Below are 25,171 nucleotides of genomic sequence, written 5' to 3'. Positions count from 1 at the left end.
AGGTTACAGTGCTCGGGTCAATATGGTGTGTAGAGGGTGTCCTATACGGATTCAGGGAATTGAATTCCCATGCTAATCTGATGGAATTACCCTTCGACGAATTTGAAGTGATACTGGGAATGGATTGGTTATATCGTTATCACGCTAATGTCGATTGTAGATTAAAAAGAGTAATGTTGAGAAGTCCAAAAGGTGTAGAAGTCATTGTATTTAGTGAAAGATGGAATTCATTGGGAAATGTGATATCAGTGATGACTGCAAAGAAATTACTGCTACAGGGATGTCAAGGGTTCATTGTTAATGTGTTGGATGTTAGAACCAATGAGAAGGGGATTGAAGAAATTCCCATAGTTAGAGAGTTTTTCGATGTATTTCTTGTAGAGTTGTTGGGTTTACCTCTAGACAAAAGAAGTGGAATTCCAGATTGAAATAATGTCTGGAACTGCACCTATTGCCATAGCACCATACAGAATGCCTCCAAAAGAGTTGCAAGAGTTAAAGATACAGTTACAGGAATTGTTGGACAAAGGATTTATAAGACCTAGTGTTTCGCCCTGGGGAGCTCTAGTGTTGTTTGTCAAAAAGAAGGATGGGTCAATGGGTCTCTGCATCGACTACAGGCAGCTCAATAAAGTAACCATTAAGAATAAGTATTCTCTCCCTAGAATCGATGATTTATTCGATCAGTTGAAAGGAACTTCGGTCTTCTTTAAGATTGACTTGCGATATGGATATCATCAATTCAAAGTTCAGGAAAAAGATATTTCAAAGACCGCATTTAGAACTAGGTATGGCCACTATGAGTTCAATGGGATGTCTTTCAGAGTTACAAATGCACCAGCTGCCTTTATAGACCTAATGGATAGAATATTCCAACCTTATCTAGATCAATTCGTAGTGGTTTTCATCGATGACATATTGGTGTATTAAAAAACAAAAGAAGATCATGGTGCACACAATAATTTTGTAGATTCTACGAGACAATAAGTTATATGCCAAGTTATCCAAATGTGATTTCTGGTTGAATGAAATAATATTTCTCGAACATGTGATTTCTGCGGAAGGAATTTGAGTAGATCCTCTGAAAGTAAAAGCTATTCTCAAATGGGATGTTCCCAAGAATGTATCTGAAGTTCGAAGCTTTCTGGGACTTACTGGTTACTATCGAAGGTTCGTTAAGAACTTTTAAATGATCGCTTTACCTTTGACTAAGCTGATGAGAAAAGGTGTGACATTTGTGTGGACTCCTGAATGTCAAGAAAGTTTTGACATGTTGAAAAAGATTTTGACAGAAGCTCCAATATTAGTTCAACCTGAGTCTGGTAAAAACTACGTGGTGTATAGTGACACGTCCCATAATGGTTTGGGATGTGTATTAATGCAAGAGGGCAAAGTGGTAGCGAATGCGTCGAGGCAATTAAAACCGTACGAGAAGAATTATCCGACGAATGATCTGGAGATGGCTGCAGTGGTGTTCGCTCTTAAGATCTAGCATCACTACTTGTATGGTGAACGATGCTATTTGTATAAGGATCATAAGAATCTGAAGTATCTGATGACTCAGAATGAGTTAAATTTAAGGCAAAGAAGATGGGTGGAATTTCTAAAAGACTATGATGTAGTAATCAATTTCTATCCTGGAAAAGCAAATGTAGTGGCAGCCTATAGATGAAAAGTGTTCAAAGAAATTACAGCAAGTGAGAAATGAAGAGCTTACTAATTATGAGATAAAAGCATATGGTAATTTATATTATCGATGACGATTAGTAATTCTGGATAATGATGATTTGAAGAATGATTTGTTAACGGAAGCTAATTGTAGTCCATTGATGATGCATCCTGGAGGAAACAAAATGTATATGGATCTCAAGAGTCGTTATTGGTGGCCTGGAATGAAGAGGAATATTACAAAATTCGTATCCAAGTGTTTGACTTGCCAGCAAGTCAAAACTGAGTATCAAGTTCTATCAGGACTGTTACAACCCATGTCTATTCCTCAGTGGAAATGGGAGAATGTAACAATGAATTTTGTAACGGGGTTTTCTTTGGCTCTTAACAAAAGAGATTCAATCTGGGTGATTGTAGATAGATTGACTAAGTCAGCTCATTTAGTTCCAGTGCGAGCTGATTTTTCCATGGATAAATATGCTGAGATGTATATTAGAGAGATTATACATTTACATGGTGTACTTGTTTCCATTGTTTCTGATCGGGATCCTAGATTCATATTACGATTTTGGAAGTCTTTACATGGAGCGTTGGGAACTCGGTTGAACTTCAGTACAACGTTTCATTGAGAGCCTGTGTGATAGAGTTCAAAGGATCGTGGGAAAAATATTTGCCACTTGCCGAGTTTGCTTACAACAATAGTTACCATTCAAGTATCAAAATGGCTGCCTATGAGGCTTTATATGGGAGGAAGTGTCGTATACATTTGAACTGGTACGAGCTTAAGGATCGAGATGTTCTCGGTCCTGAATTGATTCAGAAAGTGAAAGAGAAAGTTCATGTGATCCAGAATAATCTTAAAGTTGCAGCAGACAGACAAAAATCATATGCAGACCTTAAAAGGAAAGAAATTGAGTTTCAAGTCAGAGATAAAGTGTTTTTAAAAGTGTCTCAATGGAAGAAGGTGTTAAGGTTTGATCGGAGGGGAAAGTTAAGTCCTCGGTTCATCGGACCCTATGAGATTGTTAAGAGAGTGAGACCAATAACATATCAGCTAGCTTTGCCACTTGAAATGGAAAAGATTCACAATGTCTTACATACCTCAATGCTTCGAAAGTATCGATCTGATCCCTCCCATATTGTGACTCCAGAAGAGATCGAAGTTCAACTGGATTTGACTTATGAGGAAGAACCGGTCCAAATCTTAGCTCACGAGGTTAAGCAATTAAGGAACAAGACTATTCCATTGGTCAAAGTTTTGTGGAGGAATCACAAGATAGAGGAACCAACGTGGGAGTTTGAAGAAGACATAAAGAATCAATACCCCCATATATTTGCCCATTGAAAATTCGAGGACGAATTTTCTTAAGGGGAGATTTGTAACATCCTCAATACCGGGTTAGTGACTAAATTGTAAGTTTCAAAATTTGGTGATTTAAGTAGAATAATTGAATAGTTCAAGGACTTATATGAGAAATGTTGTGTGGGATTAAATTATAAAGAAGGAGGAATTGAATGACAAAATGGTCATTGGCAAGTAAATAATTAAATTTGGTTATGCATATATATTAAGCCAAGTGGGTTGAGGGGGAAGAAAATAAAAGGTTCCAGAGTTCTCTTCTCCTCTTCCTTCTTCATACGTGAAGGCTTGAATCAAAGGTGAGTTTTCTTATTAGTTAATTTCTTGTTGAATTTAAAGTTGGTTTATGATCATTAGATGATAATTAAGCTTAAGGAAAGCTTAATTTGTCCTAAAACAACAAGATGAAAGGTATAAGAAGGATTAAAGAAAGGAAGTGAATAAGTGAAATCTTGGTGGAAAGATAGTATTTAGATTTTTAGATCAAATTTGACTTGTCATCAACCTAATTAAGGAATATGAAGTGTTAGAATTAGATTTAAAACATGTTGAAATTTGAGTATGGTTCTTGAATTCTATGTAGAAGAGTGGATTTTGAAGTTAAGGACGTATTGAATGAGTGGAAAATGAGTTAAGAATGTGTAGGTGAGCTAACTATATGTAAGGGGATAAAATATGAAGCTTTTGAGCTGAGTTGAGTGAATTTTCATGTTTAAGAAGTGATTTATGGGTAAGGGGTATCGATACCCATTCAACAGGTACTGATACCTCATGAGTAAAATTCAGGGATGGTACCGATACCCCCTTGAAACAAAAATTTTCGAATGTAATTTATGTACCGATACATAGGTAGTGTACTGATATATCAATTAAGGTATGTATCGAAACCCTATAGAGGGTATCGATACCTACATTAAACAATAAATGAAATTAACATTTCCTTTAATTAAGAAATGAAAAATTAGAATATGTTATTTGGAATACTGATATGTAAAAATGTATGATTATGTAGATAGTGAACGTAATTCTATTCCGGAACAATCAATGAATTAGAAATGATCGAGAAAGAGATAAGTTCTAGAATTGATTCAAATCAAACAAGGCTAAGGTGAGTGCACATCCTAGTTAATATAGATATGGTTTCATGGAAATATGACTTGTGATAAGTCTATTTCATATATTTAAGTGCATGGTTCCATATTCATGTAAATGCATAGATTATGATTTTAATAAGTAGGTGCATGACTCATATATGTTTGGATATAATATAATATGCAATGTATGCAATTACAAAAGAATGAATTCAAGTAGTTGTAATAAGCAAGTGATCATATGTGTGCATGTGAATTGAGTAATGTGTATATGAAAAGTGATAGAAGAGATATGAAAATGTGAAATGAAATTGTAATTAAGCTCATGTTATTTAATATGAGAACTGTAGGTATAATTGGCATGCCAAGAGTCGATGTATTATCAGTGGTTATTCGGGACATAGTGGTCCTTCGGACAATTTCGAGCTGTGGTGACAACATTCGTGCACATCCTCAGTGTACTCACGTACCTCATGTTCTCAATAATGTACATGGACATCCAAAGATAAATTGAATGAAAACTCTTATAAGAAGTTAAAGTTCATTTGTGCATATTATAATTATATATATATATCATAGTTTGGTAGATACATGTACATTGCAATGTTATGATGGATTGATAGAAATGCATGTTCATGATTCTATTGTTATATGTTCGTTTTATGCCTCACTAAGTCTGCGACTTAGCGTGTAAGTGATTTACACGTAGGTATCAAGAAACAAGAAGGCCAGAATTAAGAGTTGCACAGACAACAAACCCTACTAGAAGATCAGATCAGAAGTAATTGACAAAGTATGTATTTTGTTGTATATAGTATATATTGTATTGGGGTGTTATAGTTATGACACACCATGTCTCCGCTCATTCAAAGAACATTAGCGGTAGAAACCGTTGGATACCCGACTCATAATAAGGCAACCAATAAAACTGTCAAAAGTATTATGTTAGTATAATTAAACAATTAATATTACAATTTCAAAGTTAATGCAAAAAATACTAAAATTTATCGCATGTCTACCGGCGATATCAATCTTCATCTGAATATATACTTTGGTTGCACTAGACAACTTTGTATCGGTTATTCGGTGTCGCCATCTAAACAAAATTATATTATTTATTGTCATTTTCAAAATATTTAAATAAATATTATAAAATATCAAAACTTTAAATATATGAATTAACCTTGCGGCGAGAGAAAACTCCATAGGAGCGGATGTAATAGGCGTCATAAACGGGAGACGATACTATGCCCATGATTGGAACAAAACTAAACAACCCACTACATCTGTTTTTTTTCCTCTAACGACTACAGTCGCCTTATATAGTTCACGATACAAAAATGCCAAAATTGCAGAACTCCAACTATATTAGCGACATACATCGAAATCATCCATTACCGGAAGATATTGGGTGTACACCAAATTTCCCGATTTATCCGGTAGCAAGATCCCTCCAATCAACATCATAAGATATGCTCGAGCTGCATATATCACCTCTTGCTCTGTTGATTTTTTTATCTACTCTAAATTCTCTTTCCAACCACGACATCCGTACCCGTAACCTATCAGTGACATCGACTGGAGTCTCATTTCTCAATAAATTAGAAATAACATCATTTACCTTATAAGTGTTGCGAAGCACCAATGTCATACCATTAATCGGAAAGCCAAGTTGATACTCAACATCTTCCAAAGTTATTGTTATTTCACCACAAGGTAAATGAGTTTTGGGCCTCCAACGCTCAATCAGCGCCAATATCAGTGCCGACATCACATTAAATTCGCGAAGAAACATCGCTCCATATAATTCGGATTGTGAAAGATATATCACCATAATCTCATGTGGCTCTTTATTCGTCATTCCTCAATGACGAATGACTCGTTCTTCTCGCTACAACTTGAAAATAAATTATTTAATACAATTACATAAATAATTATCATTAATACTATAATTTTGTCAAAACTAAAATGAAATAAAACAAATTAAATTTTATGTTGTCAACTCGATCGACGAAATATGAACATCATCAAGGCGTATCATTTCTTCTCTTGAGTTTATTTCAACACAAGTTCTTCAACGCAAAAGTTTTTGCTCTAATAAAATGTTTGATTACAAGTGAAAAATCAATCCAACTCAAACCTCTATTAATACTATACTATCCAATAGCTAGTTTTTTCAAATTGAAAATAGCAGTTGGAACTCATCATATCGGTGTGACGAGTTTTATTGAAATTTTTAAAAAAATTCGACCATTGAACAACGGTCAAAAAAGTTAAATTTATATCCGTTTGAACTTGTCACACCGGCGTGAGTTTCATGGGCATTAAAATATTATTTTTTATTTTTATTTTAAAAAATAAAAAAATATTTTTTTATTAGGACTCCCTCAATATATATTAAATTTATTCTAGATGTAGGGTCCGTCTAACACAACTATTAAAAAATTATATCTCATGAATCTCGTCATACCAACATGATGAGTCCAACAAACACTGTTGTAATTAGTGTAGATCCCAAATTAAAAATTTAATTTATGTGTCCTACTGGGCAAAATAATCCACCGGGGTGTTTATTTGCCCAATTTGGCGTGACATTGTCTATGGAAAAATAAATCCTTAAAAGGAAGGCGTTGTTTAATTAGCAACCACAAAAGTTCACACAGCCAAACCAATAATAGCGTTGGGTCACTTCTTATAAATCATTGACAGAACTTTTGTACGGAGAGTAATAATGCATGTAAACAATCCTTTATTAGGGAGTTCTACTGATTTTTTCAAGGGAAAGAGATTTATCCATCACAGAAATCTGATTCCATACGTATCTACATCAACGTACGTATATACAAACACCTAAATAAAAGGGCAAAGCACGACGAAGAAAAATAACACTGGCCCTAGTGTAGATCCATGGAGAGCATGCATTTAATATAGGAGAGAGTATGATCCATTACGTTTACTACTCCATTTAAGATTCCATCTGCAAGTAATATCTCACTGTCACACAATTTGCAGTGTCCCCAGAAAAAGAAAACATGGGTCAGTGCCGGTCGGCTCCGTCGACAGCAGGCGATGTCGAAGAAGGGGAGCGTTGCGAGGATAATAGTGAAACGTGCTTGAGCATGAACAAGTGTTTAACCATTGCAAAGGAACAACGGTCGAGGTTTTACATATTGAGGAGGTGCGTTATTATGTTACTATGTTGGCAGAAGTACGGCAATTAAGTGTTGACTCGGTTCATAAATTTGTGCAGTAATGTTCATTTATATATCAGCACTAGCTATACAGCTTGCCACTTTAGTTCATTGGTATTCCATTTGAGAACTTAGCTCTTTGTTAATACTGTATTAATGGTCTATGAATAAAAAGAGAGAATATTGAGATAGAGCCTAGGGTTTTTGTCTGTGCTGTGAAAGAAGTGTGGGGGGGAGATTGCAGACACCAATTCACATGGAGGTAGGGATAGATCATTGGAGGGGATACATGGCAGATTTTAGCTTTTCCTTTTGGTAAAACGCTTACCAAAAGAGGTATCAACTTCTCACGACTCTTTGTCTAAATTAAAAGAGATAAACTGTCATCAAACATTACCGAACTTTCCCGATCACCAAAGGCACTGCTTATTCTGATCAAAACCAACTACTGATCCCGCTAATTTGATTAAACTACTTTAGTGGTCTAGTAGGTAAGCATACACCATCAAGCAATACACTATCTATCAGCAAAAATTAAAGTTGCATTAGGCTTAGGCATGCTGTAAGTGGCTGTAGCCAACCCATTTCATCATTAAACAATTGGAAAATGGTAGGCTTTTCTTACTATATTTTCTTTGTGATTCTGCAAACATTTCACATTTATATTTGTTTTTCTTTGTTAACCGGCACTGCTTTTATTAGGGGAAACATGCTTCAGGCATACATTCAACATTGTAGAACATGGGGTCTGTCAGTGACATGATCAGAGCATTCTTGGAGACAATGTCTTAAACTTTTATGGCCTCATGGGTCAATCTTCATTTATTGTGTCTTACCCCCATGCCTAACATTTCTAGTAATCCAACAAAGGAAGGTGCAGGTAAGAAATGGGGATAATCACATTATGATAATGAGACTCAAAAGCGACTTAGTCAACTCAATTCTTATTCATGAAACATGTAACATACATATTCATTTTATCTATAGTACTAAATTACATTCGCAACGTAATTTAAAAACCTAATTGAGTAAGTAATTTGTAGGCCGTTTGTTTCTTGGTAGTTGCTGCCTAAACTCCCTGACTCCAAGCCATGGGGACGTTGACCACAGGGTTACTTGACAGGCCAAACTTAATTCACCTTTGAAACCCTGCACAAAGCTTTTGCAGCTAGACTTTTAGGGGCAGCAGCATGAGGTAGAAAACCCAAAAATAAACTTTACTGGTTTGGGGTCCAGCTTCAATATTTAATAATTAATAATAATAATTTAATACTGTTTGATTTTTTTGCTCTTCAATGTAAAATCTGGTTTCCAAGAGATTTGGTTTCGTAGAAAGATTCAGATTGACACAAAACCTAAAAAAGGAAAATAAGTTCACCAAACGATGACTTTATTCCAAAGCTTTCTCTTTTTTTTTTTTGGTTTTTTGAAATTCAAATAATGGTGGTGGTGGCACCACATCAATGACATGCCCTCCTCGACCTCATCATAAATACAGAATTGAAAGCTCAAGGGTTCTTTCCAGTGAGCTTTTCCCATTGTATCTCTAAAAACTTTACATTTAATATACCCAACCTCCTCTTTGTTCTTGGGTTGGTGCCTTATTCAATGCTTACCATACCATTTTCATGCCTACTTCCATCTCTTTTCTCGTTCATTTAATATATGAGAATCTCTACTGATGTTTCTTCTTACATACCCTAAAGCTGCTCTTTTTCTTGTGTGGGTGTCTTTCTATTGAGTTATTTGTTCATCATCTTCCTTATCCGTTGAAGTTCGAAGTTGAAGGTAAATATATATATATATATATATCCCTTACCAGTATTGTTTCTGTTGCACTTCTTCTCCAGGAAGATTGGTGAGAGAGACCATACGGGAAGCATAATGAAGTATACGAATGCAAGATCGAGATATTGGTGCGGTTCAATCAGAGAACTTTCACTCTTAAGGATAGAGTATTGTTATTTGATTGAGCCGTGCCAATATCACGTACAATTGCCTATATATGTCCTATATAACTTTGATTTCAATTAATCAAGGTATCCCTCAACACCTGCACAGCTAAATGTTTCTCAAAGCATGCTCAAGCCTCAAGCTGTTCATTATCTGGGATAAATTATTGTACCCTTTCTTTCTCTCTCTCTATATAAAAACATACAACTGATAACCTAATCATCTCTCGCTCTTGTTAACCATTTTTTTCAAGTTGCATGCAAGCATATAAGAGCTTTCTGGATGGTTTCATGGCGCATTGTCTTTATCATGCAGGGAAATCGTACCAAAAGTCTTGTTGTAAATAAACAAAAAACCATGTCAAAATCACTGAGATGTGATCCCCCTCCATATTTCTTGTTTTCTAAAGGTAAATGGAGGGTATTTTGTTTTTAATATTTCAGGGAACTTGTGTGTGTAGTAGGTAAGATAGATATTTAATTAAAGAAATTGAACTTTTTTTTGACAAATTTGATATTTGGGTAGTTGACAAGATTCTGTCTTTTTGAGGCTTCTTTATAACGCACTTGAATATAATATGTATGTATGTTATGTATTTGCAAAGATACAAAACAATTGGATGTCTAGAATGAATGCTAGCACTATGTATATACGCATATGGAAATGGTATTATATAATTGCTATGGCGTACACACAAACACACACACATATATATTGTGTTGCGAGTGTTGGGAATGTTTTTCCAATAGGTTTTACTTGATCAGAGGCATGATTTTTGGACCCATAAAAGGTTATATGCTAGGCTGTAAGTGAAAAACAAAAGCAATGACTACTTTCTGAATGAAAAAGAGTTCCCAGCTGCCATGGCCATTTTCTTTTTTATAAAAGAATGCCAGTTGAATGGCCCAAAGGACGCTTGTAGCGGAGTGAATGGTGTTAGGTAACATTATAATCAATGATTCAGTGCTTGCAGCATTAGAAGCTTGACAATAATGGCTATTTTAATTATATTTGTTTTAATCAGGTCACAGTCATGTCTGTATCTTTATCATCAGTGGGCCGGTTACTTGGTTATCTACTAATCTTCTGATTCAATATACAATCGATAGCTGACGGCGAAAATCTATGATGTCGGCCCGTTGAGCTATACGGTTACATCAACATAAAGAGCCTCATAGGTTAAAAGTTGTATGGACATTGTAAAAACAAGAGAGATGAGTATTGCAAATATGAAATGTGTAATATGTTGATTTTATTGAGTAGGAAGCAGCAAAATGCTGCCCATAAAGATTAGCTATGGATCTCATCACAATGGCAGGGAGCTTAGCTTGTAATACAGCTCTCTACTATTCAAAGAATTGAGGGTTTTGAGTCATGTAGATCTATCTTCATGCTTTGTTACTGCTGTTGGGGGTAGGTATCCCCTAAAGTAGAGGGATACCCTCGAAGCAAGGGGTCTCTATATTTGTATATCTTAGTATACCTATGAATGTCTATGCATGTTCTCTCGTGTGTATCTTCCTCGAGTTGAATTCCTAGTCGTTTGTGCGAAGTTTGTGGTCCATAAAGCATTCTTGTCTTCGCCACATCGTTTGTGAACGTCCATAATCCTCTCCACGGACATGCAAATTCCACTGCACTGCCAGTCGAACGAAGCAGCACAGATATTACCGGCTTGTGCTTTCCGCTCACAATCTGCAAGAACAAAAATGAAGTCAAAATGAAATAATACACACAAAATCAGTTTTATACTTCCAACACCTTACCTGGCGGAGTACCGCAGCAGAGTCTCCTATCATCCACATGCTCTACGTCTAACCCGATAAACCAAGATCCCAACGAAACATCTTCATTAGCGTATTTATGCAGTACATTCCTGAAATCGAGCATAACTATTATCATTAGAGCTCGCATATCAACTGAACAAACATAACAGGGTTGAACCAGAGAGAAAATACTAGTAGGAACTCACTGATTTATCGATATGTAAGTGGCCAAATCCTTCGATATAGCATACAGTTTCCCTGTAGCATGCCTGATGTATTTGTTTCCAACCTCACCGAATTTACAGTACTCAGGTTCATGGTATCTCACTCCCCTATTAAATAAAGAGCATATGTATAAGAACAACAAAATATTGCCAAGATCTCAATGTAAGCTAATTTGGAAGAAAATCGGAAGTTCTGCTTACCTTCGAGCAAGAACAGGGCCAGACTTCATGCAGCCGATATAAACTCGAGGTTTCTTTCTATGTTCGGCTAAAGTCATTCCGAGCATATAAACTCAGTAAGGAGTGAAATAATTTTATTTGAGAAAGCAGCACAGCAATTTATCATTAACAACTTCGAGGAAAAATCATCTCGACCTTAGTTTTCTCATAAAATATACAAAGCAAAAGGTTTTTAGTTTTTTGAAAATACGATCACCATAGTCCAACGAAAAGTTTTTATAGGTGATGATACTCTGAAAACTTGGTTATTGACTCGATCTCATTCTAAAGAGAAATTTCGACATATTCACGATGGAACTACGTTACATATAAAGATTTTTACACATGAAAAATGAAAGAAAAAAAGTTCGTTTTACCTAGATTTACATGAACATCGTCAACTTGGACAGAAAATTCCGCATCCCACAAGGAAACAGCAGTGGCAAAATAAGTTTTCGTCTTGCCGGACAACTCCAGGTAGCCCTCAATGTGTTGCTGCATTTGTTAATGACAAACAGAAGTGAAGGCCTGTGAAATATTCTTCTATGCAAATATATATCAAGAGTTAAGTGCTCGATATATGTAATGACTAATAACAAGAATTACCAATCTCAAAAAGTCTCCATGCACTCTTTCCTAAGCTTCGATGGCTTTATCAAGAATGCCGCCTAATGTCGAACTGGAGAAAAGACCAACCAGGTATTTTAGTTTTCTACTCCCTAATTTACAGTCAAATAGTTTACCAACAGATGGGAATATGGAGGATCAGAAAGGCATAGGCGGAACGGGTGGAAATTACCTGTGACCTATAACGAAGCGTATGATGATGCCTTTCTCTTCCTCCAGATTTTTCCGCTTCTCAGCTGGGACATTTATGGCAAGATTCCATATATTCAGAGAGGAAGCTCATAGAAAAAGGTAAAATTCAAGAACCATTAAACTAAAGACTTGAATGAAACAATATATGCACCTTGAGGCATCCAAGTAGTACGCACGGAATCTCTCCGCTTACGACTACTAAAAGCAGTATTGATTCCTATGACCATAAGGTATTTTCTTTTTGAAGTAGATTCAACATTCTTTAAGTCCTCAGATATTATAGGGTCGTTCAGAACAGTCTCACGTTCCGCCCTGGCAGCCGTTAATTTCATCTCCAAATCTGAAATTGCTTTATCCACTGTCCTACATTCCATGTACACCAATAAGCTATGCATTTAAGTCCACATTAGATTATAATACCTCAAAGTTAGATAAAAAAACACACTAGTTCGACTTACTGAATAGATTGTTGAGACCCCGGAATGCCTCTAGATCTATTGGTTTCGTTCTTTAGAAGCCTCTAAGATTGAGAAAAAAAGATCAGATGTTACAAAAAATGTTACCTGGAAAAACTCTAATGTGCTCTTCAAATCTCAATCAAATGGATAAGAATAGAACAAATGTCCGATAAGAAGCACTCACAATTTTCAGATCACAGTTTACAGGTCGTTCGTCCTCGGTTCTAGACGTCCTCAGAATGCCTGTGGCGTCAGGCATAATCCACATCCTGATTTACATATGTTATAGAGTAAGCCATGGAAAAAAGAACTAAATGTTGAACAAAGTTCACCTTAGATGTCTGACATTTCCAAAACATTAACGAAAGAAGCTCAGCAGACGCAACAAGAAACTCTACCATATGGTGAAAACACTAATCTTTAGAAGAAAAAGGACTTTCCTAGGGTACTATTTAAAGCTCTAATTGCAATTTAAAGGAATAGTTTCAGCTTTTAATCTCAACACCTTCGCTATACAGCTAGCCCCTTGCAGAATTGACCACAATTAACCAACAGCAGTTTGTTCCAACAATGATTCACAAAGCATGCTTATCAAAGTACTTCCAAAAGCTTCTTTCAAGAGATCTAATACAAGACTGACCAAAAGTAACTAAAAACTGCAAATTGAGGATTAAAAACAGAATCCCAGAAGGCCAAAAGTACCTGTTGGTGAAAAACATTCCAGCAAAGAAGCTAGCAAAACAAAGCAAAAGGGCCAAGTTCTTCGGTACAACATGCTTTGAAGCATACTCTCCTCTACTCTTGACATACATATTGGTCTAAACAAGTTGCTTTCTCTCTCAAAAATGTAAAATTTAAACAAAAAGATGGAAACTTGGAAGTGGAAAATAAACTCAGAAACAGATTTAGAAATGACAACGCATCAATAGTTTAAAGGCCTAGTTTTTCTTCATTTTTTTTTGTTAATGACACCCTCTCTCTCTTTCTCTCCCACCTTAAAGAGTACAAAGGGGGAGGGGGAAACAATTGGTGAAAATAGACACACGAGCTGCCCTCTCTTAATACTTCCAAATTACAAAACCGTCCACTACTACAACAAACGGACATCACCATAAATGTCTCATTTCTTATGTTTCTAACATCTCCTCTCAGTAACAGTCCTGCAGTTTTCTTTCACTTTATGTAGTAACAGTAAGTTTTCTTTTGTGATGTTCATATGACTAAAATTTTGGGGGCAAAGGCCCGATTGAACCCAAGACCTGAAGTTGGACTGGTTATCTATTGGGGATTTTTGTTGAAATCAGAAACTAAAATAATCATTGGTTTAAAGATTGCAGAAAATACATAGCACCTTTCTCATCAGTGGATAAATCTGAAAGTAAAAGGTGGGAGTAGTTATGGTAGTGGCAGACAGCCATGAACTGTCGGCCTTTAACATTTAGAAAATTCAGTCCATTTGACAAAAATGGTGTGTTGTGATGAAACAACAGCAAAAGATACTTAGCCACATAGGACAATCACACAATCAGAAACAACCTTGCTCAAACTTATGGTGGTAATGAGGTTTTAAAGTAGATAATGTTAACACAAAGGACCAAATGAACCACTAACATACTTAAAAGCATCATTTTCCTTTTGGATATTGTCAAAATTTGAGATTTAGTTCCAGTATTTTGGTTTGATGTAATTTGATCCTATTATTTTATAATATTATTAATTAATCAAAATAATTATTACGGTAACTGCTCTAGTTAAAATATTGATATATATTTTTTTAATTTTTATACAAAATCAGAAACAACCTTAAGCTCAAACTTATAGTGGTAATGAAGTTTTAAAGTAGATAATGATAACACAAAGGACCAAATGAACCACTTACATACCTTAAAGGCCTTTATATATGCGTTGAGACTTACAAGAGTGCTACAAATTGTGATTCTCAAGCTTGCTTTGACTTGTTAAACTTTAAAATGTAATTTGTAGCAATCATCACCGAGTTGCTATCAAATGAACCGGAGCCGATGTTTGCTGAGCCGCCGCCACCGAGTTGCTAACTCATTTGAGCAATGGAAGCCGCCATGCAGATGAAGAACTTGAAGAATTCTCCCTGCGTTTCCTCGGAGAGGGATTTGAATGAGTTGGATCTTCATTCTCATATGACCACAGCACTTCTTCTTCATCACAATCTGCCATGACTTGGCTCTAGCAAAAATAAAAAAGAAGGAAAAAAATAAATCAATATTTGAGTGTAAAAGTCAAAACTTTTAAGAGAAAGAGAGAGACTTGAGGAAAGAATAGAGCAGCTCCATCCCATATAAATAGAGTTGAATCGAATAGAACTATGAACTCGAGACTTTATTTAAGAAACATCAAATTCATGTTTTATGTAATGTTTGTAATATTTCTTCTCCCATGTATGAGTACTTCCAAAGTAAATTACAGATTTCAAGACCCTCAAAATAGTACTCTGCAATAACTGAGGACAATGACAACAACAACAACAACAGATGCTAAATGAAAATATCATTTCTTTTCTTATGAATATATTTATATGTACCAAATTAACAAAGTATTATGATGAGTATGATGTCACTTTAAGTAAATATTTGAATACCATCCGATTCGACTTTAGATTTAATAAAAATTATTTTGGTTTTACCATAAAAAAAGAAGAAAACTATGCTATGTGGACAACACTAGTCCATGAACTTACCTCCAAATGGTGTCTGTAAAGGTAGGATGGGATTGGCAGTTGGCACCAACTTCATGTTAGGAAATAAACCGAGTACAAGTAATTTTCTTTATAACCAGATTAGTGCGAATGCGAAATAAAAGCGGAAAAATAATACCCGAAATTGATAACGGAGTTCAGCCAATTGTGCTTACGTCTCCGGGCTGCTGCAGATCTTTTACTAAGAGAAAATTTACAGGTGTTTACACAACACACTTGAGAGAGAACTAGAAGATTTTGAAGCTAAATGAGCTAGGGTATTTATAGTTGAAACTTAGGGACTAATCTTTGTAAATACCCTAAAGTTCAATGACTCAATTTTGTAATTATCCCTATTACAAAATAATAAAAAATTTAGCCCCCTATTATTATTATTTTCAAGCAGCCGCTGGCTTCTAATAATTTTGCAGCCCATGTGCTGCTTTGACCAACAATCTCCCACTTGAAGACTTATTTCAATCTGTCTTCACACCTCGATCGATGCAGCAGTATTTCTGGTCTTTTATTCTAGCATGCCAACTGAAGCTGAACACAACTTCAATTTGTCCGTAGTTACCGTCTTTGTTAACATGTCTGCTGGATTTTGAGCTGCACTGATCTTTTCAAGTTTCAAAATCCCATCTTCCAGAAGAGACCGGATAAAATGATATCACAATTGTATGTGCTTCGTCCTGGAATGAAAAGACGGATTCTTTGCTAGATGGATAGTACTTTGACTGTCGCAATACAAGATATTGTTTTCTTGTTTCTTGCCTAACTCTTCCAAGAAACTTTGGAGCCAAACCATCTTCTTGCTGGCTTCCGTAACAGCGACATATTCTGCTTCAGTTGTGGAGAGAGCAACTATCTTCTATAGTTGAGAAACCCAACTCACTACAGTTCCTCCTAGAGTATAGACATACCCTGTAGTGCTCCTTCTGATGTCAACATTTTCAGCTAAGTCAGCATCTACATAGCCTGTCAGTATTGTATCTCCACCTTTGAAACAAAGTGCTTTGTCTGTGGTACCCCACAGATATCTGAGGATCCATTTGACTGCTTCCCAGTGTACCTTGCCCGGATTATTCATGTACCTGCTAACAGCTCCCACTGCATGAGCAATATCTGGTCTGGTACAAACCATGGCATACATCATACTTCCAATTGCTGAGGCATACGGCACCTTCACCATGTGTGCACGTTCTTCCTCCGTCTTTGGTGATTGGTCTTTGGAGAGTCTGAAATGAACACCTAAAGGTGTACTTACTGGTTTAGCATCTTGCATGTTGAACCTGGAGAGTACTTTGTTGATGTACTCAGCCTGTGATAACATCAAAGTCCCCGACTTTGTGTCTCTCTTGATCCCCATCCCAAGAATCTGCTTTGCAGCACCCAGATCCTTCATAGCAAACTGCTTCGACAATTTTTGCTTCAAGTTTATAATCTCTTGCATGTCTGAACCTGCAACGAGCATGTCATCAACGTACAACAATAAAATAATGAAGTTGTTGTCGAACCTCTTGATGTAGCAACAATGATCTGCTTGGCATCTGGTAAAACCACTGCTACCTATGAAACTATCAAACTTCTTGTACCACTGTCTAGGAGCTTATTTTAAACCATACAAGCTCTTCTTCAACCTGCATACCAGGTTTTTCTTGTCTGCCTCTATGAAGCCTTCTGGTTGCCTCATATAGATTTCTTCCTCCAAATCACCATGAAGGAAAGTTGTCTTTACATCTAACTACTGAAGATGTAAATTCTCTGCAGCTACAATTTTCAACACCAGTCTGATTGTAGACAGTTTTACGACTGGAGAGAAAATTTCATTGTAGTCAATACCTTCTTTTTGCTGAAAACCCTTGACTACCAATCTTGCTTTGTAGCATTTGCTCCCATCGTGCTCTTCTTTGATCCTGTAAATCCACTTGTTATGGAGCGCTCTATTGCCTGGTGGTAATTCAGCTACTTCCCACGTCTGATTTGACATAAGCGAGTACATCTCATCTTTCATTGAAGAATCCCACTTGACTGAATCCTCCACCTGCATTGCTTCATCATAGCACTTTTGTTCACCATTGTCAGTCAGCAACAAGTAGTGCAAAGAAGGCGAATACCGTTGGGTTGGTTTAGGAATTCTAGAGGAGCGTCTCAGTTCTGGTGTGCCTGGTTATTCCTCTTGAACTGCTTCAGGACTGATCTGAACATCATTTCCAAAAATCTCCTCGAACTCAGCAAATTCCTTTGTTTCAGCTTCGGTATTACTTGATTCTGCGGTTGACCTGTCTTTGTACATTACATTTTCATTGAAAATAACATCTCTGCTTCTGATGATCTTTCGATTTTCGTAGTCCCAAAACCAGTAACCGAACTCATCACCACCGTAACCAACAAAGACGCATTTGTTGGACTTGGGATCAAGTTTACTTCTTTCAGCAGAGTTTATGTGTACATAAGAAATACAACCAAACACTCTTAAGTGTGAAAGGTTTATTTCTTTCTTGCTCCAAGCTTCCTCTGGTATTCCGCCATCCAAAGGAACTGAGGGTCCACGGTTGATCAGGTAAGCTGCAGTGTTGATAGCTTCAGCCCATAGAAATTTGGGCAATCCGACATGTATCCTCATGCTTCTGGCACGTTCATTCAGAGTTCTGTTCATGCGCTCTGCTACGCCATTCTGCTACGGTGTTATGGGAACTGTTGTCTCCATCTTGATCCTATTGTTTGCACATAAATCTCTGAATCTACTGTCTCTGTACTCTCCTCCATTGTCAGACCTCAACCGCTTGACTTTCAAATCAATCTCATTTTCCACCATGACCTTCCATTTTCTGAATGTATCAAAGACTTCTGATTTCTTCTTCAGAAAATAAACACACACCTTCCTTGTTGAATCATCGATGAAGGTGACATAATATAGTGAGCCTGCAAGAGATGGAACTGGGGATGATCCCCATACATCAGTATGAACCAACTCTAACCTTTCTGCCTTGGGTGTCTTGCCAATCTTTGCAAAACTGACTTTCTTTTGTTTGCCAAAGATACAATCCTCGCATAGTCCGACATCTACATTCTTTAGATCCGGAAGCTTCCCTTTTGACAGAAGTATCTTCATTCCTTTCTCACTCATATGGCCAAGCATTTGGTGCTATAGGTTTGATTTTCCATCAACATCTGCTACTGCAATGATATTCTCTAAATTTGAGGTTACATAGAGAGTACCAGTCTTCTTACCACGAGCAATGACGAGTGCTCCTTTGGTAATCTTCCATTCACAGCCTGAAAAGGTTGTGCTATATCCTTCTCCATCAAGCTGTCCAACAGAAATCAGATTTCTTTTGAGGTCAGGAATATGTCTCACTCCTGTCAGCTTCCAGGTGGTCTGGTTTGGCAGCTTTAGTCGGATGTCTCCTTTTCCGACGATCTTTAAGGTTTCATCATCAGCAAGATGAACCTTCCCAAAATCACCACTGACATAGTTCTCCATGATTTCTTGGCATGGGGTGGAGTGGAAAGATGCCCCTGAATCCAAGATCCATGATTCAATCGGACTGTTGACGCTTAGAATCATGGCATCACCTGTCTCCTCTGTCACGTTGGTAGATTCCTGTGCGCCAGTATTTTTCTTCGGTGCTCGGCAATCTCTTTTGAAGTGACCCTTCTTGCTGCAATTATAACAGGTAAAATCTTTATTTACTGTTCTTGATTTTCCCCGTCTGGATTTGGATCTGCCACAATTTGAATTTCTTTCTGAAGTTCTCCCTCTAGACTCCGTGTGCAAGGCTGAGGAGGTTGATGCTTCACCCGATTCTCTCCGTCGAATTTCTTCGCTCAGTACCAGATCCCGAACATCGTCGAATTTTAATTTGTTGTTTCCCGACGAACTGCTGACTGCTGTAACAGTTGCATTCCAACTGTCTGGTAGAGATGATAAGAGAATTAAAGCTCGAACTTCATCATCGAATTCAATTTCCACTGAACTCAACTGGGTTGTGATTGTGTTGAGTTCATTTAGGTGTTGTGCCACCGATGCCCCTTCCGTCATCCGCAAATTGAATAATCGCCTCATCAAATGAACTTTGTTTGAGGCTGATGGCTTCTCATACATACTGGATAGAGCCGCCATAAGACCCGCCGTGGTCTTTTTCTTTGCTATGTTGAAAGCAACATTGCGGGATAACGTCAGTCGGATAACTCCGAGGGCTTGTCTGTCGAGAAGAGCCAGTCTTCATTCTTCATGCCCTCTGGTTGGTTTCCCGAGAGAGGTTGATATAGATTTTTCTGGTACAAAAAATCTTCAATCTGCATCTTCCAAAAGCCAAAGTCCGCACCATCGAACTTTTCAATTTTCACCTTCCCTTCGTCTGCAGCCATCGCTCCCACTCGAATCTGGCTTCGTTTGGATCGTTTCTGACAATTTCTGCGAACCGCCGTGTATTAGAACACCTCTGTCTACAAACTCGTATCGTCGACCGAATTTCACTATTCACGAAATTCACTATTCACGTGAATAGTAATCTCGCAGAAAAATTGATAAAATTCACAACCAAAAGCTCATGATACCAGTTGTTAGGAAATAAACCGAGTACAAGTAATTTTCCTTATAACCAGATTAGTGCGAATGCGAAATAAAAGCGAAAAAATAATACCCGAAATTGATAACGGAGTTCAGCCAATTGTGCTTACTTCTCCGGGCTGCTGCAGATCTTTTACTAAGAGAAAATTTACAGGTGTTTACACAACACACTTGAGAGAGAACTAGAAGATTTTGGGATGATTTTGAAGTTAAATGAGCTAGGGTATTTATAGTTGAAACTTAGGGATTAATCTTTGTAAATACCCTAAAGTTCAATGACTCAATTTTGTAATTATACCTATTACAAAATAATAAAAAATTTAGCCCCTTATTATTATTATTTTCAAGCAGTCGCTTGCTGCTAATAATTTTGCAGCCCATGTGCTGCTTAACACTTCATTGATTTCCGCAACCTTATACTCAATCCACAGCTGCAAACTCAGCTTAGTAGGAGTTAGCAGAGTACCAAAAAGGAGGGTTGAGTGCAGTCCATGAGTTGAATAAAGCTATGTGAAGTTTGATATCATCAAGTTGTCGGATTATTCCTCCAAGGTCAAATGTTCATTCGGAATTTGAGAGTATTTAGATAAAAACATTAGATCTAAAACATAAATTTGAACAAGAAAGTTAAGTTCGTTTAAAATCTGGGCAAGTTCAGGCTCCCACATTCAAGGCCCGAGTCATTAGAACTTAAAATGAATAAAAAATTCAAATCCATGAACTTTTAAGAGCTAAAACTATGGCAGCAAAAGGAATTTTTTTAAAAGGCAATGCTGTACAAGCTAATGAAATGGACATTGATTTGTAGTATCTTTCTTGCTTAACCAGCTTCTTTTCTTGTAGTATTTCCTAGCCGCATGGTAAAGCTCTATATAATCGAGTGCAGGTCTATTCCATGATCAGTCTTGTTCCATCACCCTCTTGCACAATGAGTTGAACCAATCCCCGACTGTCGTACCAAGCCGTGATCGCCCTACAGACGATTAATTCAACTCAAATTCAATTGTAATATTTGCAGAAACATATGGTAGAACATGAACAGGAAAATGTGATGAATGCTAGTTCTTCCTTGTGTGTGGATTTGTTAGCGCTTGAAGCTACTTAAGGAAAATGGAAACTCAAAAACCAACTGATAATGATAAAACAAAAGGGTTTTACTAACTTCGGTCCCGAGAGATGGACTCACCTATTGAGGGCATAGTCGACCCACCACAATCAGCTCCGTCAAAATTGAATCCGTTGGGTTCAAGACCTTGTGCTTCTGCTCTAGCTTTGTCGTTATCAACATCAAATACCGTGTCATATAGTCCTTACAGAAGAAGTAATCGAAACACTGTCAGTATACTTTTGAGAGATTCTATAATCATATGCAAATTCCACCATTTGCAATGCATGGATGTATACGGGCAATGCAGACTTCGGATGAGTATGCGCCTCCTGTTTTACGAACAACCGGTATGGAACCATATCTCATTTCTGTCAGTTGAGTCAGTCCAAAAGGCTCGAAAATCGACGGAACTAGAATGAAATCAGCACCAGCATATATCTGTAAAAAGAATCACATGAAAAATTGAAATACAAGTACGCTCATCGAGGGAACAATAATAAATAAAACTGAACTTTTAAGAGTACAGACCAAGTGAGAAAGTGGCTCATCGTATGTCAAACAAAGGCGAGCACGATCCCAGTGAGATGAACTCAGCCGGTCGGCCAAATTTGCAAAATCATTTTGGATACGAGGATCTGGAGCTGAGCCAAGCAATACAACCAGTAGCAGAAACAAAAATTCCATCATATGTTTATGAAGATGCATTAAGTAGAGAATTCATGGTGCATGTCAATCACATTAGTGTCACTCTACCGAGGGAGTTCGAAATCATATAAAACCTGTCCGTTTCGTTCTAAGGTGCGCGAAATTGCATGCTTGATGAGATGGATTCCTTTCTGATAAGTTAAACGAGTAATAATTTCAACCAAAGGAAAATTAGATCTTTTGAAACCAAGCCTTTGCTGTAAGGCTTCCTTAGCAGCTCGTTTGCCTTCAACAACATTTTCTGAACTGTAAGATATCAGAAATAGAAAAGCATCGAAAATAAAAAACGAATAAACGAATACCTTTTTTTTAACTTTATATCTACAATGATTTTTAAATTAGATAAAGTTCGAATTTAAAATTTTCAATTTTAAATATAAGATAATCAACTAGGTATCAATTTTTTGGCGCTGTGGGGTGTTAATCCTTCCATGCGTAACTGACTCTTGAACCTATTTTCTGGTTTTTGTAGACCATAAAACTTGGTATTTTGATAAAAACAGAATATTTTATTAAAATCACCCGATTTTTTATAGTGTTCCGATCGTATCTTAAAATGATAGGTGGCGACTCTTCACATTTTAAAATCTTTTTAAAAAAAACCCTAAGTCGTATCAGTGTTCTTCCCCGCCGGGCGAAAAACAGTGTCGACAAAACATAATTATTTTAAGGGATAAGATTGATTTAATTTATATAAATTTATTATTTTTTTTATAAAACTATAAATATTGAATGAGTTAAAATAAATAATTAAGATTAAAAGGTTGTATATTAATATTTTTTTATTTTTTATTAAAAATAATAAAATTCTAATATCAACCATCATTATATATATATATATATATATATAATACGTATATCACATAAAATAATTTTTTTAAAGGAATTAAAGTTGAAAGTAAGTTGTAACTTATGTGCCCATCAAATTTCCAAAGTCCAATATAAATAAATTATTGGGCCAAAAACGTGTTAATGGCGAAATATTCACCTATTATCAGCTGAGGTTTTCCCTTACGTCATAAGGCCCCAAGGAAGGTCATTAGGCAACGAAAGAGTAAAAGAATCATAATGTTCTTTTAATAATCTAAAATCATAATAAGATAATATATATTTATAATTTATTAGTATATTAAAAATATATATATATATTCTGTAAACGTAATTGTTCAAATTTAAAAGATTTAACGAAAATAATTTTTTAACCAATGAAGTTATTTGATAGGTTCAATCACTATGAATGTCAACATTAAATGTGATGCATCTAGTAATAAGTGACATTAATTTAAACGTTAATGTTATTGTAATATAAATATAAATATAAATTTTAGAGTGTTAAAATTTATGATCCAAATTTTATGGGTTTGTATAATTATACATATAATTAAAATTTTAAGATTTAATATACTTTTATAAGATCCTTTTATATTTATAGTTCTCGTTTATATCCATAATTTCTTTAGTTTAATTAAACATCTATTATAATTTTTTTAATTCCGTTTATAAATTTAAAAATAATATACATAATTATTATTTATTGCATATATTAGATGTTAATACAAGACAAATAGAATATTTTTTTTTCTATATTGATCCATGCTATCTTCATAATTTAATTCATTCTATTTGATCTATAGAAGTTAGTAATATCTCAAGCTGTTCAATATGAATAGAATATTCATCTGCGGCGAAACATAAGCAGGGATAAGGAGATCTTATGATTTTGAAAAATGGTTAATAATTTCCTGAAATTTATAAAAAAAATTCGTTTGACCTGTTAATATATTTAAAGGGTTTGATTGATTAAGTTATTTATCTTTGTTCTCTTACACATTCCTTTAGGTTATAAATTCTAAAAGTATTCCCTTCATTTCCTTAGAATTCTCTGTTTATTAATTGTCTCCACAACTTTGCATGTCATGAGCCAATGCTTAAAATTTAAACCTTAAGCTGAGCTGTCCTTGGCCCCACCTCCACCGCCAAAACCTCCTCGAACAACCTGTTTCAGCCAAAACCCACTTTTAATAATTTGGTCGACGAACCAAAACCAAGCTTCTCAGGTTCCCACGTCACACCACAGCTCAACGTCCCTTTTCTGATTGCTGTCTGTCCCTTGTTCCCATATGGCTGTCTTGTTTTCTCTATAAATTCTCCCATGCTTCCAAAGCTTAAAAATCTCTCCTCTCTTTATACTACGTGTCGTAACCGATTTTCGTCCGGGCACGAATTTATTTGTTTGGCGGGAAAAGTGATGTGAATAAATGGTTTTGAAAATAATTTGGGAGTCGCCATCGGCCTTTTGGGTCAGGTAGGTCGAATACCTAAAAATTATTTTTTAAAAGAGTTTTAATAAAACACCAATTAAAAAAAATAAACTGATCTGCGTTTATAACCAAAAATTTATTCTTTTTAATAATAAAAAGGGATTCGTGGTCGGTTACGTTTAGGGAAGGATTAGCACCCCTACAACGCCCAAAATTGGTACTTTTTAATTATAAATTGTCTCTATTATTAAAATTTTAAAAAGTCAAAAATATATTTAATTTATAATTCTATTATTTCAAAATTATAAAAAAAATATTTATTTATTTAAAAATATCAGAAAAGAACTTCTAGGTGCCTTAAGACAGCTCTTTTCTTTGATATTGATAAATATTAATTTAAATAATATTGTTTACTTTTTTATTTTAAAATATCAAAATAGGACATCCAGTTGTATTAAGACTGTCCTTTTCTTCGATATTAAAAATAAATATTTAAAAATTATTATTTATTATATATTTATGAATATAAAAATATTTAACAATATAATAAAATAAAAATACAAATACTACTAAAACAATATATTTAAAAACAATAAAATAAATGAAAACATATAAAATAACTGATTAAATTACAATAAAAATAAAATTAAAAATCTAATTCATAATTAATCAAAATTATAGGGATTAAATATGTTATTTCCTTATTTTATTTATTTGGTGACTAAAATAAAATTATCTAAAACTCGGATATTAGAATCAAATAAATTAAAAATATAAACTAGGGATTAAAATATTATTTATTAAAATTAAGGGATTAAATCTGTAATTTATCCTAAATATATTATTTTAATATGAAGGACTAAAATAAAAGAAATTCAAATTCGAAGACTGAATTAAAAATATTATAAATTTAATTTAGTGACTAAAATATAAAGTTTACAAGTTCGGAGGACTGCGGACGGGGTTTAACTATTTTATAATTACGCGCATAGTCCTTCCCGAAACGACGTCGTTCGGGAAGGACTATAAAAGTCCAAATCGGCTGGCCCTTCGGGCCAGCTA

At 35.6% G+C, this 25,171-nt stretch overlaps 1 protein-coding gene and 1 pseudogene across 1 annotated transcript; both read right to left on the bottom strand.

The window, feature by feature from the left end:
- Window positions 1-10,505: 10,505 nt before the first annotated feature.
- On the bottom strand, window positions 10,506-14,373 carry LOC120206099 (annotated as a pseudogene).
- Window positions 14,374-20,762: 6,389 nt separating this feature from the next.
- Window positions 20,763-21,827, bottom strand: LOC120205900 (starch synthase 3, chloroplastic/amyloplastic-like). Its single transcript, XM_039205665.1, has 4 exons — window positions 21,672-21,827; window positions 21,470-21,581; window positions 21,222-21,344; window positions 20,763-21,008 (listed from the first exon to the last, which is right to left on the bottom strand). Exons 1-4 carry the CDS (start codon window positions 21,825-21,827, stop codon window positions 20,935-20,937), a joined length of 465 nt encoding a protein of 154 aa, XP_039061596.1. The 3' UTR covers window positions 20,763-20,934.
- Window positions 21,828-25,171: the final 3,344 nt, after the last annotated feature.

Source organism: Hibiscus syriacus, unplaced genomic scaffold (genome assembly GCF_006381635.1).
Source record: "Hibiscus syriacus cultivar Baekdansim isolate YM2019G1 unplaced genomic scaffold, ASM638163v2 tig00013285_pilon, whole genome shotgun sequence".
Classification (NCBI taxonomy): Eukaryota; Viridiplantae; Streptophyta; class Magnoliopsida; order Malvales; family Malvaceae; genus Hibiscus; species Hibiscus syriacus.
The sequence above is the reverse complement of the archived record's forward strand: the minus strand, read 5'-3'. Positions and strand labels throughout refer to the sequence as shown.